This window comes from Condylura cristata, unplaced genomic scaffold (genome assembly GCF_000260355.1).
Source record: "Condylura cristata isolate star-nosed mole 26May11 unplaced genomic scaffold, ConCri1.0 scaffold00019, whole genome shotgun sequence".
In the NCBI taxonomy this organism is placed as follows: Eukaryota; Metazoa; Chordata; class Mammalia; order Eulipotyphla; family Talpidae; genus Condylura; species Condylura cristata.
Window position 1 is genome coordinate 17,951,933 of NW_004567120.1, and position 15,897 is coordinate 17,967,829.

Sequence of the window (15,897 nt, forward strand, 5' to 3'; positions counted from 1 at the left end):
AAAAAAATCAACAATAACAGTTTCAGGGATATTTATGATGCTGTAAGATACACTGTTCTATTCCATATGTATCTTTAAAAATCAGCATAAGCATGTAATAAAGGTAACATGGTAGGTTTTCACTAATATGTTCCTTTAGAATTTATGGGCCTAAAATCTGAATTTCAAGAATTTATGAGCAAATGTTAGTTCTTGATTAAATAATATTTCATTTTGCCAAGACATTAATTTGAAGAATCTGGATCTTGTTTAAAGTTAATATGCATAATGAGTTGCTAAGTTAGTAATTCTATCCTATCATCTGACTAGGCCTAGATGTTTTCCTTGCATTGTAAACTACACAGTAACTCAGGAAATGATAAAAAGAAAGTTTCTTTTTTATCATAAACAGCTCCCAAATAAAACAAATTTTTATTGATGGTGATAAACTTAAGGAAATAGTTTAAGAGTCATAAAGCAGTGTTGGTTCTTAGCCAGAAGATATTAATTTTGGAAAAATTAAAGACTAATGTGTTGAATCCAGCTTTGATTCAGAAATATGACATAAACTAGTCGGCCATAAAACATTTTATGAGGGAAATTACATGCTAAAATAGCATTTGAGCTTTCAGAATATCTTAGAACCTCTTGGGTCAGGCCTCCTCATAATTTATTTTCTTCATCTAAATTATATTAATGTTAGAGCAGACACATCAGAATTTCCATAAAAAAGCTAAAATATTTCTTTTGTTCACCAAATGTAAAATCCATTCTTAGGCAACAGATTAAAAACTTCACCATAGCATAATTAAGAAACATTTATTTAAACATATGGGAGGGCCCTCCCTGGTGGCGCAGCGGGTTAAAGCACAGCACTGAGAATCTAAAGCCGCTTCCGCATGAGTTCGATTCCCGCCTGCCCCGGAGGTGACCACATGGCGTGGCAGACCTCTCCTGACCCGCCCGCTGCTCCCCTCAGCAGTGTACTTCGTCAATCTGCCTGTTCTGTTCCCCACTCTGTCTCTGGTGAGGCCTCTCGCTGCCCCTGAGCCTCTGGCCTGTGCCCCAGTTCTGTATGCACAAATAAATAAATCTTTAAAAAAAAAATAAACATATGGGAACATACAGTTTAAAACAAAAATAGTAGAAAAAGAATAAAAGTACCAAATAACCTACAAGCACTCCAATCTTCCATAGGAATGGAATTTTGGACTAAAAGATAAGCAGGTGTCACCAGTATTAGTCTATGCCACACTTCCTCGCGAACCATGAATACATGTTCTTACCTCTTGCATACAGTTACATGTGATGTTGCACAGGTCAGTCCCCAAGTGCCAAGCAGTATCAAATAAATCCACAAAGATCTTATGGTTTCACTTATTCACATAGAAAAAGATACCCACTTCTAAGTAAGACACAGAAAAGAGCACAACTGAAATTCTCACTTATTTTCTGCTTCAAAACATCCCTGGAAAATCTTCTCGCAATCTTTAAGATCTCAAACTGCCCTGAATTCAAAGAAAATCTAATTAAACTGTGTTTATACACCTCTTTAGCTACTCAAATCTATTGTTTGAAAAACTTAGCAGTCATAAATTTGCTTCCCCACTATCCCTCTGCAAATATATAACTTTCTAGATAATGCAAAGCTGTAAACACAGCTAAAATTTAAGTGACAAAAATTCTATAATGCAGCTGCTACCAAGTCTTCAGATAGTCAAGACTGCTATTCTCAAAATGAAAAAACTCCAGAGAAAAATTATGTTGAGGAAAGGAAAGAGAAGGGATCTTATTAGCTTTATACTTCACTTTTGGGTTAGGAGAGACAGGAAGACAAAACTAGTCAAATAAATGTAAACAATTCTGAGACAAAGAAAGCACCAGCAGCTCTGCTAGGCTGGTACAAATTTAAATTAGTAAAGGGTTAATGAAGGGTTTTTATGGGATGGTGAATAATTATATTTCTTCATGAAAGTAAAACTTTCAAGACTAAAATGTTCCTCTTCTGTAAAATCTGATCTGAATTTTTCTAGACTGAATTGAAATAAACACAGCAAAGTTCTAAGAGTAGCCCAATGGAGACAGGAACCAGGAACCTTTGGACCCACACCCATTTTTTCACTTTAAAATGGGGATTTACTTGTTCTCTTGTCCCAGCCAAAACGGAAAACCACTGACTTTTTTTCCTTAATTGTGCTCTACACTATGGAGGCGACTGCCTATTTAACATGCCTATTGTTTGAAGCCTGTGAAAAATGAAATTGGCATCTGAATGGCTCAACCCTGTATAAATAAAATTATCTTACCCTCCCTTGAGGGCATTCGCCTTTGTATATAAAGATTTTAAGCATATTGAGAGTAATGAGGAAACTTCGTGTGGTCTGTCCTGAGAACCACTAGAAACTATTTGACCTCCTACCTTAATATGTGCCTGAAATCTACCTATGTTAGATGGGTTAAATCTGTAACATCTAAGTAAATTTTCATTAATTTGAGGAGAAAAAAACAGTGATTTGGGGTCATTTAACTTTATAATAATTATGATGGCTTATTTTTAAAATTCCGTCTTTGTAGCTAGTCAATTTCCTCAACTTCATGTATGAAACACTAATGCTTAGAAGAAAAAAAAACTACATGCATAAAAATCCATTTCTTCTTTAAAAATCTGAATAAAAATATTTCACTACCATTTTCTTTTAACATACGGCATGTTTTCAATTCACTGTAGTGATATGTAATTCAAATTACAGATTATTCATAATTCAAGGCTATGACACAACAATACTCATTTACTTATCACTGACTACATAGAGAACACTGCGGCGTTTTTTTCACTTCTGGGATACATTGGCACAACATTTGTGCTTATGTTGTGCATGTCAAAGGTCTCAGTTGAAAAATAGTTTCCTTATACTTTTGGAGAATAAAAAAAGGGAGTTACTAAAAATAAAACTTTTATAGTGTGAATTTTAGGGCTTTAAATTTATGTCTCAATTGAAGATAAATCAACCAAAGACTGAGAATTTTGTTTTTTTTCTCCAAAAGGTAACTGGGCTACATAATAAAAGAATGCTGTTCTTTATAATTTAGGAAGCTACTTTAGAATTTTTGTTTCTAAAAATACTAAAAGGCCTTTAAAGAATTTGCTTATATAGTTTCTTTCTTAGACTTGTAACATTCCTGAGTAAGGCATGTTAAGAACCATTAAGGAACACACCCATTAGACTAAACTACGCTTAAGCTAATAATAAATGACATCATTTAACAATGCACTCCTCCTATAATTATTATAATTCTTAGTACCTACTTTTATGGTTAAAATTTGCAACATCCAAGTAAATTCTCATTAATTTGGGGAGAAAAAAACTGGTTAAAGTCATTTAACTTTATAATAATTAGTTTTTTCAAATTGGATGATCTTTGTAGCTATTTCCCAACATCAAGTTAGGGACACTAAAGTCTAGAAGAAAAAAACACCAAACATAGAAGGCACTCCGGCAAAGGGTAATATAACCATGTTAATCTAACTTATGCTGGTGTCTATTGATAAATGAAGGAACTTTGTCTACATAGCAGACTCCTTGTGTTATTTCCTAGTCTCTTATCCAGGCTTCATGACATTCATGACATTAAAGGAGCAGCTGAGGCATAATTAACTGAACAAAAGAGCAACTTTACCAAGTAAGTGGCAATTCAGAGGCCACTAAGAATTGAAAATTGTTAACTGGCAGATTTTCATTTCCCAATGCCTAAATTATATCAACAGTGTCCTGACCCATTCCCTTTCTTACTAATCTGTCCTTCACTTCAATCTACCTTTGACTGGTACCTACGAACTACCGTATAATGCTCATATTGGCCTCTGTATCTTTAAGTTGTTTCCCTATCTAGAATGTTTTATTCGCCTATGAAAGAACTACCCAGTCTGAATCTGAATTGTCCATGAAGCCTTCACTGTGTAACTCCAGTGCACATTAGTTTTCTGTCCAAACTTCTACAGAACTCTGTCTCCATCATTCATTTGGCCATTAAATCATATGTGACCTCAAGGTTTATTTCATGAGTCATGTCTCCTCAATATTACTGCAAGCTTTTTAAAGTCAGGACACAAACCTTGTGCCTATTTTTCAGACCTCTCACACACACCCAAAAAGGAGTGCAGCATAGTGCTCTACCTACAGCATCTATATTACCTACTGAACTATTAGAATTTACCATAACATAAACAGCACCAGCTTGGAATATAAGATGTGTTTTTATTAAAAAAAAAAGTCTCTTAATGTTGATAAATAAATTTTGAAACTTGAATTAATATTCATTTTTAAATGTCTACAAGCAAATAGATCACCATGGTGAAAACTATACTTTATTCTTTAGAAGTGCAAAGGCCATCTCCAAATGAAGAACCTAGAAACTACTCCCCAATCAAAATTAATGCATTACAATTGAGTGGCAACATTTTTTAAATGTTTGCAGCTTTCCTAATGACAAAGAACTTCTTACTGGTTGTACATATAACACGGTAAATAAATAATTTTCACAGCACATGACTTGACCATATCTATTATTTCATGGATGCTGCTACCACAGTTAGATATGAGCTTTTTAATTAAAAGCAAATGTGTACACTATAGGAACCAATTTCATGAAGTGCTTAACTAAAGTGGCTAAGCACATATGGATTTAAAGACCTTATCCCATTTCGCAAAACATCTTCCAATTTCCTAAAAACCACATTTACTCAGAAATATTGAGTTCAACTATCAAAACTAATGTTCTCTTTTAATGTCCTGTACCTTCAAAGTGAGTGATCAAAGGTAAAGTCAAAGACATTTCTCTATATTTTTACTAGCAAATTCATTAGAAAACCGTCAAGAACAAAGAATAGTAACAACCTAAAAGGAAAACTTGAAAATCATGTTCTTTTCAAATACATCTAGTTGGCATTAAGTATACTAAGAAAGTAAATGATGAACACCAGGTGGGATACTAGTTGAAATGCTACTAGTCTGAAACATGTTTTAAATGCTTATTTCAGACTCTAATGCCTTTAATCCAATTTACTCTTAATTTTCAATAAGTTTGGAAAAATAAATACCTACAAAACCTAAATTAGGCTGTCCTGTGCAGCTCCAATATGTTTAAGTTTTTAAAGATTCCCAAAATTCCCGCGAAGGATTAGTTGATTTATGTAAAAATCACTATATATCCCTTTAGAAATAAACTAAAAATGGCATTTATAGTTAACAATACTGTACTGTACACTTAAAATTTGTTAAGATGGTAAGATTTGCATTCTGTACTTTTTATCACATTTTAAATGCTAAAATCACTATATAGCTGTATAATTAAAGAAAAACTGATTAACCAAACATGGCCAGTATTCCAGTCATTCAGCTTGGTTATCTCCTGTTAAGAGACACTGGAGACAAGGTTTGGAAGAGATGAGTATGTTCAGTGAATGCCTTCCTATGACTGCATTCTGTAATCAGAAATTATCGCTAGGTGAATCCTTTAATATTATCTATTCATAATCTTTGTTATGAAGAATGACTGAACAACTGTAGAAAAGGAATTTCATACATCTAAGTAGAGGATATGACTACTAAATACACAGACCAAAAAATGTAAGAATACATCTGCATACCTGGGAATTTGTAACTGCGTCCATAGATATAAAAAAGAAAATTGATAATGACCATAAAGTGGCTATATTTATCTGTGATGTACTTAAACAATTTTTCCTATGTCTCTTACCTAGAGGTCTCATCAAATGACACTATACAAATGGTTTTCAGCATGGTCCTTTGGAAATACCCAGGGGACCCATATGCAAGTTCTATATTATTATATGCTATGCTTCCATGATAGAAAGAGCATCAAGGCCACTGGCTCGAAAGGAGCCATGTAGAGTTGTACAATGTAAAAGATGCCTCTTGAAGCAGTCCTATTCTAGATCACGCATTCAGTCTCCTTTTTCTATCCTGACCTAGTGTTTATCTAACTTCTCTACCACCTCATTTTTCTCCCTCCCTAATTCCACATCCCCTATATTCCTGTCTCTGGTCCTGTGTAACTCCTTTATCCACAGAGACAATGCTTACAGTGTGAAAGACTGGATTTCTGCAAAACAACTTGCCAAACAGGGCAATAGTTGGAGAAGTGTGTGGAGTCAAATACTCCACATGTAACCTCAGCAGTGTCACAGAAATAGAAGCACTGTCATCTCCACTTGTTCTTATGTGGGTTTCTTCACTGACAAGAAGAGTATGGAGTAGATGAGTCCATGAACTGAAGAAAAACATTTAACTACTGACTTCTTATCACCTATTCCTAATATCAAAGACCTTTTCTACAAAGTGAGGTACCTGGCCTACATCAATGCCAAGATTTTTGTTTGTAATGCAAAAGAAGCAGGGTAAGTTTTTGTTTTAATCATGGGGAGCTTCATGAAATTAGTTGAGAGCAACAGTCTAAACAGTCTAAAATGTTTAATCAGTAAGAAGCCTTCACAAGGTTCTTCTTTAGTGAATAACCAACTTCCACTTAACATATTTTTAAAAAATGGATAAAAGTACATATTAGCTCAAAAATTCAACTCACTATAGTTCAGTTTGCACACAATGGTATTTGTCTTATTACAATGAGGTATGTACAGAGTTCCAAGTTTTACCAGCTAGGTATTTACACCCCACCAAAGCACCTATACCTAATAAAGTGGTTGCTAAGCTACTATAAGCAACAATGATGTCACAGAGAAAGAAATGGTGCACCAATGTATCTAGCTCATGAGTATTTCTTTGAGGCAGACACAGTACTGTGGGAACCCTATGCTGAGAACACCAAAACCAATGTTCCATAGATTCCATTATATGAAAATGACTCAATGATTCACTTAACACCTGAAGCACAGTAGAGAATCTGGTGTCACCACATTGCAGCAATCCATGATCCCAATATAAGATATGATACTAGAACTGTGCATTATTTGCTAACAGCAAATATATGGAATGGCAAGGTGAGCTATTATAGGCTGTTAAGTGAATCTCTCTACTTTCCATTATTAGAGAGCTGGCCAGGATCTTCTGGCAGGGTACTGCGTAATACAGTCAACTGTGCTCTCTCAGCATTGCATGTGGCTTTGGGTCGCAGTGTGAATTATCTGTAAAATTAAACAGATAGGGGAAAGGCAAGAACCATCAAGAGTATCACAAAATTTTACTTAAAAAAGTAATGTTAGGAGGCCTGGAGTCAAGCACAATGTTTCACATTTGCCCATCCACTGAAGATCACAAAGATCATAGAGTAATAATATAGCTTACCCTATCAACTGCAAAAATCTATCCTTCATTGTCAGGCAAAACTGCAAAACAGATCCAACTTGATTCTTACTTTCTAAGATTGAGGACACCCGACCTCTCATTTAATACAAGATTGCACTTCTGGTCCTTTCATCCAAGTTCTCAAACTTGGATTAAAGTTCCTGAGGTGGTCCTTCAGAAGGTTCTGTTTAGTTGAAGGCTTATGTACTATGATATACATAGTAATAAAAGAAACTGTCACTGATTTATGAATTGACAAATCTAAAGACTGAGAAAATGTATAAACCTGTTAGGGATGCATTCCCCGATTGGGAAACTCAACATTTTGTCAGGAATTTTTACTAGTATAAGAAGCTGAAAACATCACTGATCTACCCACCTGAACAGTAAGTCACAACTAGGGAATAGAAAAGATCCCAAGAGACCAACTAAATCATCACAATAGCTCTGTCTCTGCCCTGTGGTTCTGCTAATTCGAAAAGAAATGACATTTGGTAACTGCCAACACTTGAAATACACATATTAAGAAATCTGACTTTACCTCACCAACTATTTTTTTTCTTTGAATTCCTTCTCTTCCTCTCCGATGTGTTTCAGTGGCTCCACCATATTTCTGGGTCCTCAGGTTTATAAACTCTGAATTCCTTTAGCAGCCTCTATCCCTTTCAAATCCCCCATTAATGGAAATCTGTAGTTTTTATTCCTGCATTGACTCTTTACTCATATGCAATCATCTTATTGCAGGTCCTCATCCAAAAGCTATCTCTTGATCCAAATTCTATAAAGCAACGTGTCTTCTCCTTTCTCTCAAATTAAATACAGTTGGGTATATGTGAAGAGGGGGAAGGGAAGGTACTTGTGATCAAATTTCATAGCCATTCCAAAAGAGGTGTTGAACAAACTTTTCCTGAACACAAGAACAGCTAGGCACAGAGCCAAGAAAAGAAGAGGCAATGATGGAAGTCAAAAAACAGGTGAGCTGCAATCTTTCCACTCCTACACAAAACCTGGTTCTGGAGTGCGAGTCCCTGCATATATGCCAATAACTCCTTGATTTTGCCAATGTTCCTACATTCACAAACTTGTCCCTGGGATGAATTTCTCACTTGCCCAATGTCAGATTTCCTGCTGCCCTCAAAACCTCATAACCTTAAGGCTAGCTGGTCTCCCTTATCTTGAGACTCTTCCCTTATCAATTCATCTTACACTCTAGGGGACTCTTCTGCAAATACTGTTATCTTCGTAATATAAGAAAATATAATCAGATCTAATATCTATTATCGAGCTATTCTAGAGGGTTCCCAAGAGAAAAGATTATTTTTAATTTCTTTGACATTTTAAGATCTTGCAGATCAGAGCAAGGGGAGTAACATGGGGTAATGCTGAGAGTACATTTTGCTGAGTGAAGGCAGCTGCTGGGAATCCCCAAGTACTATGGCAAGGGGTGTGGTGGTGACAGCGACTGGCTTGAGAAAACCAAATAAGACTTAAAAATTGGCTGATCATACATAATCTTCACTGAGAACCTCTGTATCTCTACCATTTAAGAACTCTATACGTAATCCTCTCCTAAAAGCTTTGTTCCTGACTGCTCCTTTATTCCTTGACATCATCATGCTTATGTGCAATATGTTTCCTATATCTAACTCCTCTACAATGACATATAAAATATAAAGTATTTTAAATGACTTTCATATTTATATCATATTTTGAACAAGACTGTAAGCTCTGCAAGGATAGAATGATTTCTTTTATTTATCTGGTTTCCAACCAAAATGGCATTCAGCTGAATGTACACAAAGTTTTTTTCCCAATGACATATAATTTCCACTCAGCTATTCAACACTAACATTTTTAAGATTGAACAAGTTTGAAAAGTATGATACATTAAGATCTGTAGAAAACAGACCCACACTTGATAGAAAAGATACCACTTATAGTTGGGCCAAACATAAAATATGCTCCACCCAACAAACTATACTATTACACCATATATTTTCCTCTGGGCTCTTTTCTTTCTACTACATAAATGTATGGTACATTTTTGCTCTAAGCAACACTGTAAGTACAGAAGCTTAACTCTAAATAAATTTACTGTTGGGGATCCACTCTTCCCACCTACACAACCACTAGTTCCCCACATGTCTCCAATGTCCTGTGAGCAACATCCAATTACTAACTGTGAAAGACAGTTTACACGTTGAAGGTCCATTCTTGGCAGTCCCTGGCTTTTACTGCTGGTCCTCACTTAGTTTAACTGATTGCGAACAGTATCAAAAAGGGACATTATTACACAAGTTCAAAATAAAGACTAGTTAAGAAAATTTAAATGTAAAAGCCCTGGTCATTGTGCTGCTTTAAAACAGACAAGCATGTGTGACAGGGAGAGAACAGAATAATGCCTATTGAAATAGGGAACTCTGACTAATCTCATTGCACAAGTTTGAGCGCTTCACACATTCTCAAAAAGGAAAATAGTCTATAAATAAGAATAACAACTGACTTCAAAATTATAATCTGTGATAGGTTTTAGTGTTTATCAGAAATACAATCTCAAAAAGTGTACCATTTTTAAAAGACAATACTGTGAATGCTGGTATGATTCTGAGAAACTCATACTTTGAGAAGAAAAAAAATGTATGTATGGGCTACAGTGCATTTTCCACCCTTTCAGTAGTGGACTTTCTTTCCTTTGGACTAAAAGAAGATCCCACTAGAGATTCCTTCTTGATTGCCACCCACTAGCTAGGACCTGAATACTGCACAAACACAACTCATAAGCAAGAAAAGTGATGAGCTAGATTATCACTCTTTGGCCATATGGGGGAGAAGGTAAAAATAACCATCGAGTTTTTCTTTTCAACTAAATATACCTTGCCCTATATACACCTTTATGTACAGATATAAAAATACTTCTGTAATTTATATTTCTGCATGCTTCTACTTCAATCACTGATGGTTTTTACAGCATTAAATGACAACCATGGAGCACACTGGCTTCTATGGGAGACCAGACTGTCTCCCAGTGGAAATAAAAATTGCTGAAAATCAACCTTTAAAATGCTCAACAAATTACCAGACATTTAAAACCAAACTACACATTATTACCATTATGCCAGCATGATAAGAAAATCTGTAATGACCTAGTAGCATCACCTGCAAATGACATAAACCTCTGGCAATTCTGGTAACTCTTTACAGAAAAAAAAAAAAAGGCGGAACAAAAATTAAATAGCTTGCATTTAAAATGCTGACATCTCTTTGACCTGAGCTGCATGACCAACTAACATGTGATAGGACTTTTACCCTTCTGGTGAAACAAGTGCCCACTTCACCTCTGGAACACAATCCAATTCTTCCCAAACATGCTGACCAGACAAAAAAGGGTTAACTATCCAACTACGTGAAGGGAATCTCTCAAAATCTGCATACCTGAGAGATGATTTTTAAAAAATACATTTTTTTTTTGCAAAGGAAAACCATACTTATGGATGTTTAATAGTGAAGAATCTTCTATGTGCTAAGGTCTATACCAAATGTAGTATAACATTAACTTCAAAGGTGATAAGAAGATTAAAAAGTTCATGGGATGAGACATGCAACACAGAATTTTAAATGTAAGCTTGAACAATCCAAGAGCCTTAGCAAGATCCTTTAATATGTCTTTGCTAATAAGGTAAATTCTTAAAATGCAACCTAGCAAGCATTAAGTATAAGTGTAAGCCTTTAAAATCTTATCACATGTTATTTAGTGAGCTAATCATAAAATCATTTTGTATGGGAGCTGAATGGGGTTTACTTATTAAAATCAATCCAACTTAACATCTTTATATTTGTGCTGTTTTGACACCTAATGTGCTCCTTACATTTCACAATTACCAAAACAAAACAGAAAGACCTAATTTCATATCAAAGGCTTCCAAGAAAACTGAAACCATCCCAAGAACCTCAGACTCTGGCATTCTAGGCAGTACTTGGTCTCCCTGGTGCTAAGTTAGAAAGAACATGGCAAAAGATAGTGGCATGGAGGCAGTAAGTTTTATACCGGAAACTGGCAGTGAAAACTGCCATTCCCTTACAGTCGCTCAAGTACTTATTTAAGTCCTCACCACTTTCTGCCCTGCTGGTTCCCACCGTGTGGTCCTGGGAACTGTAGTAGTAGCCTCACCAGGGAACTTGTTAGAAATGCAAATTCACCGTCCCACCCCAGACAGCCTGAATCAGAAACTCTGGGAATTGGGCCCAGCAATTTGTGTTTTAACAAGCACTACAGGAGATTATTATGATGTTCTCTAAAGTTTGAGAACCACTCCTCCTCAAACTTTAATATGCATTAGATCACCTGGGGAGCTTGTAAAAATGTAGATTCTAATTCAGGAGGTCTGAGGTGGGGGCCTACATTTCCAACATTTCCCAGGTGACTTCTGCAGACCACACTTCAAGTGTTTCCCAAACCAGTTGTTTGCCAAAATTACCCAGGATGCTCATAAAATTCGGGTTCCCAGGCACCACCCTAGATTAAATTAATCCAAATCTCAGGAGAAAGGCCTAAAAAAGTATAACCAGTGGGCATCCATGTCTGCTGCACAGTAAAATAATCTGGGGAGATTTTAACTATCCTGATGTCCAGGCCTCATCCAAGGACAATCAAGCCAGAATCTCTGGGGTTAGTACCCAAGTGTCCATATTTTTAAAACTCCCATGTGACTGGAATGTGCAGCCAGGGTTGAGAAGACTCAGGAGTCTACTGGCTCAACACCTGGCACAGAGGTTAGGGGTCCCAGGTAAATCCAAGAGCTCTGACAATGAGGAGTACCATGCATGCACAGTCATAATTTTTATCACATATTGAGCCTTATTTCTGTGGGAAAATCACTGTGCCTGTACACCTGAAACCAAGAATTTAGTAATGCACCCCTAACTTAATATAAGTGTTAGCTGTCTTCCATTAAACAAGTTTCCACCATCCTCCCAAGTTGCTCTAGCTACCCTACCTCACCTCTCTGCAATGAGGTATGTACTCCACGAAACAGCAACAAAGAGTAACGCGTCTGTACCCACACAGACTGCTCATATATATTCCCTCACCAACACTTGAAACAGATCACAGGAAATTTCTGATAACTTTTCAGAGTGAAATGATAACTGATGAATATAGAAATTCTAAACCTATAAAAGGCAGATTTCTCCAATTACAGGCATTTTGACAGAAAGGTCCTGAGAAGGATAAAAACTGTTTTTATTTTCCACCTGAGGATCTGAACTTTTCAAAAGTGCATGGTCTGGCAGACAGAGAAGAGGACCTGAAAGACCTCTGGGCATAACATGATACTAATAACTCTGAGAAGGAAAAAAAAAATTATGTATGTCTTGTAACCCCAAGCACAAAGCCACACTAATAAGTACACAAGGCTATTAAATATGTAAAACAGAAAGGAAAATGTGTGGTGGCTATGATGGCACTGTCAGTAACAACAGTTGTTTTACCTCATAATCAAATACCACTTTAGATAAATTTTCCACCATACACCTCAAAAATGACTTTAAGACAAATAAAAATAAGAAGCCGCTCTCTGTCATTTATGTGAACTTTCATTCTATCCTTGGCCATGTTTAGTGTCTTCTCCAAACTTACTGTTTTGTTAAATACATGACACAAATACTACTAAATTATAATAATTATTATTTCTCCACCATTGTTCCAACATATCCACAGTGGTCAAAAATGTGCTTTATTTGGTCTGTTTCATTCTATGAGAAAGAAATCCAGTGGATGGGCTTTTAGAAGAGAAATAATACCTAAATATGTGTGCAAAGTCGCCCTGGTAAATGATATTTCCAAAAGCATTTTCTGTATGAACTGGTCAAGCTCACTTTGCTTTAAAAATTCTTATTATAGTCATTCAGTTAACCCAAACTCACTTTAAGATGTGTGAAAATAGCACCTCCTGTAAGTGTGTTCTCATATGCTTTGGAGCAATGGAGCGTGAATTCTAAAACAGCCTTTGCCAAACGCATGCAACTGAACGGGAGTGAATTTTTGCAGTCCCATGACTTTGCAGAGTCAACCTATGTATCAATCCAGGACTGGCTCTAATACATTCAGGCATCCAAGGGAAGGCAGAAAGTCACAAATAAGTGATTCAAGCTAATAAATATTTCATAGGTTTTTTTTAACATGGCAGTCTTTCAAAATGAATTTTACTTGTTAACCAAAAAGCAAATCGACTAAGGTCTAGGATTTAATTTCCTAGAATTAAAACTATGAAATTTATAAAGACACTGAATTTACCTGACATAGTCAAATGCCTTCTCATGCATTTATGAACCAATATCCAAGTTGAACCAAGGCAGAAAGAAAATGCACAGAAGTCATACAAAATTAAATACACTTAAAGTATCAAGGTCAAAGAAAAACGGCACAAATTCATAATTTCCAGGACACTTTATTGCAATTTCCACTTTACATATTAATTTAATATTTTTAATTTAGGCAGAAGTGTTTATACTTATACTGTAGTACTCTAATCCCCTAATCTCACAAAATGAAAAGTAGCAGTTAAAAAAAAAAACACATCAGTTCAGGTATTTATGATATGGGGACAAGGGGTAGTTGTTTTAGCTTTAAAAAAAAAAAGTTGATGCTTTCAGTATAAGTTTCACTGAAATTTTTCTCAATTATTTTTTCTTGTTGGTGCTAAGCATTCATAATAAAAACAATCACCCTCTTTGTCATTCTGCCCCTCCTTGGGCTTTACATTCTGTTAGCATTTAACTAAAAAAAGTCAGTTTACACTCAGTTTACACATTAAAAAAAAAAAAAACATATGCTCCCTCTCCCACACATCCAAATGGACAGGGATTAGAACTAACCTGGCTTTTCGCCATAACAGTGCTATTTTAAACAATTTCAACCACACACTGGAAGGGTAAAATACTTAAAAGTTACAAAGCCAAAGGAAACCATAAAAATGCCTGTACACTTACTGTTGGGATGGTTTGACTTATTTCTCAAATGGTCGAGCCTACAGGAGATTTGTTTTAAAGGGACATTGTCACAAAAGCGAATGCACGTTTACGCACAGACTGACAGTGGCTCTACTGGGACAGCTCTCTTTGAATGAGCCATTACCCAGAACGGGGGGCGAAGGGGGGGGGCGTCTCACTCTGCAAATGTGAATGAGCCAGCGGTGCGCTTCGCTAGCAACAGTTTCCTGGGCATGTGAGGATTAAAATAGGTAGTAAGGTAGTAAGGGGGGGGGGGGATGTGTTTCGTTAAAAAAAAAAAAAAGCCTCCTCCCTCCGCAGGACACAGGGAAACCCGAAGGAAAAGGCAAGTAGGCTCCTAAGCTCCCATCAAGTAGGCGCTCTAAGTCCCATCAGCAGCTGAACAGAGAAGTTGGGTAGTTGCTCTTTCGCACCCTGTCGCGGGACACACAGGAACTCTCCCTGGCAAAGGGACGCGGGGCGGAGCGGCCGCGGGGCTTCCACGCGGGGTCATGGAACCAAAGTGAGGAGAGGGTCCTCACCTAGAGAGAGTCCAGCTCTCCAAAACTGGGGCGGTGGGGAAACGGGGTGTCGCGAGAAAGAGAAACAGAGCGCGCGAGAGTGAGTGAGTGTGTGTGAGTGTGTGAGGGAGTGTGTGTGTGAGAGTGAGAGAGAGAGAGAGTGTGTGTGTGTGTGTGAGAGAGAGAGAGAGAGAGAGAGAGAGAGAGTGCGAGAGTGTGTGTGCGTGAGAGAGAGACAGCGAGAGAAAGAGACAGAAACGGTCAAAACTCCTCGAAGTTCGAGCAAAGAGAAAGCAGCGAACACCTCCGCGAGCCAGCGGGCCATCACTGGCGATCGCAGCGCACCCGGCTCCCAGAGTGGGGTGCTGGCCTCGGAGGGCAGCCACGCGGGGTGCACCGCCGGAGGACGAGTGGCCCCGCAGCTCCGGACACCCGCGCGGCGTGAGGGGCAGGGGCAGCCGCCGGCGGGGAGGCGGACGCGACTTTGCCTCAACTCCGAGTCCCATCCCGGGCGCCAGGGAGAGGGGGGCGGAGGGCACGGTACTCACTAGGGCTCGTTGGTGAACCGGGGGGTCCGGGGCTGCTGGTATCCGTACAGGTGACAGTAGAGAACATCGAAGCAAAAGCAGCACATCTCCGCTGACACCACCATCTTCCGGGAGCCGGGTGAGGAGGACGAGGCGGCGGACAACGAGGAGGGTGAGGAAGCGGTGGCGGCGGCCGGGGTAGAAAGTAGGGTCCCCACTCCGCAGCTCGGAGGTGGCGACAGGGAAAGCCCCCCGCCGCCGCCGCCGCAGCCCTGGGGGGGAGCGAGGGTACCGCCGCTGCCGCTACCTCCTCCGGTTAGACCGCCCAGCCCGTTGAGCCGCGGACCGGCGCCTCCTAGTCCCAGCTCCCCAGCTCGGCACTGGCTCTCTCCGCTGCAGTGGGAGGAGGAGGAGGCGCCACCACCGCCACCCGAGCCAGAGGGGGGCGAACTGGACAGTTTCTGCTTCTTCACCCCGCAGCAGCCCGCCGCCATCTTGGAACAGTCTCCCCCACGCAGCGCTTCCGACCCATAAGTGAGGCGAGCTGCGACGGGGGCGAGC

General features: G+C 38.4%; 1 protein-coding gene across 2 annotated transcripts in view; it reads right to left on the reverse strand.

The window, feature by feature from the left end:
* AMMECR1 (Alport syndrome, mental retardation, midface hypoplasia and elliptocytosis chromosomal region gene 1) overlaps positions 1-15,891 on the reverse strand; it is a 115,235-nt gene extending 99,344 nt beyond the window's left edge. Inside the window, exon 1 of one of the 2 annotated variants that reach the window (XM_004685703.2) lies at positions 15,358-15,891. In XM_004685703.2, the coding sequence (XP_004685760.1) occupies positions 15,358-15,830 (473 nt within the window). In that variant the 5' untranslated portion in view covers positions 15,831-15,891. The remainder of the gene's footprint in view (positions 1-15,357) is intronic. The other variant, XM_004685704.2, reaches the window with a different exon arrangement.
* Between the last annotated feature and the right edge of the window lie 6 nt (positions 15,892-15,897).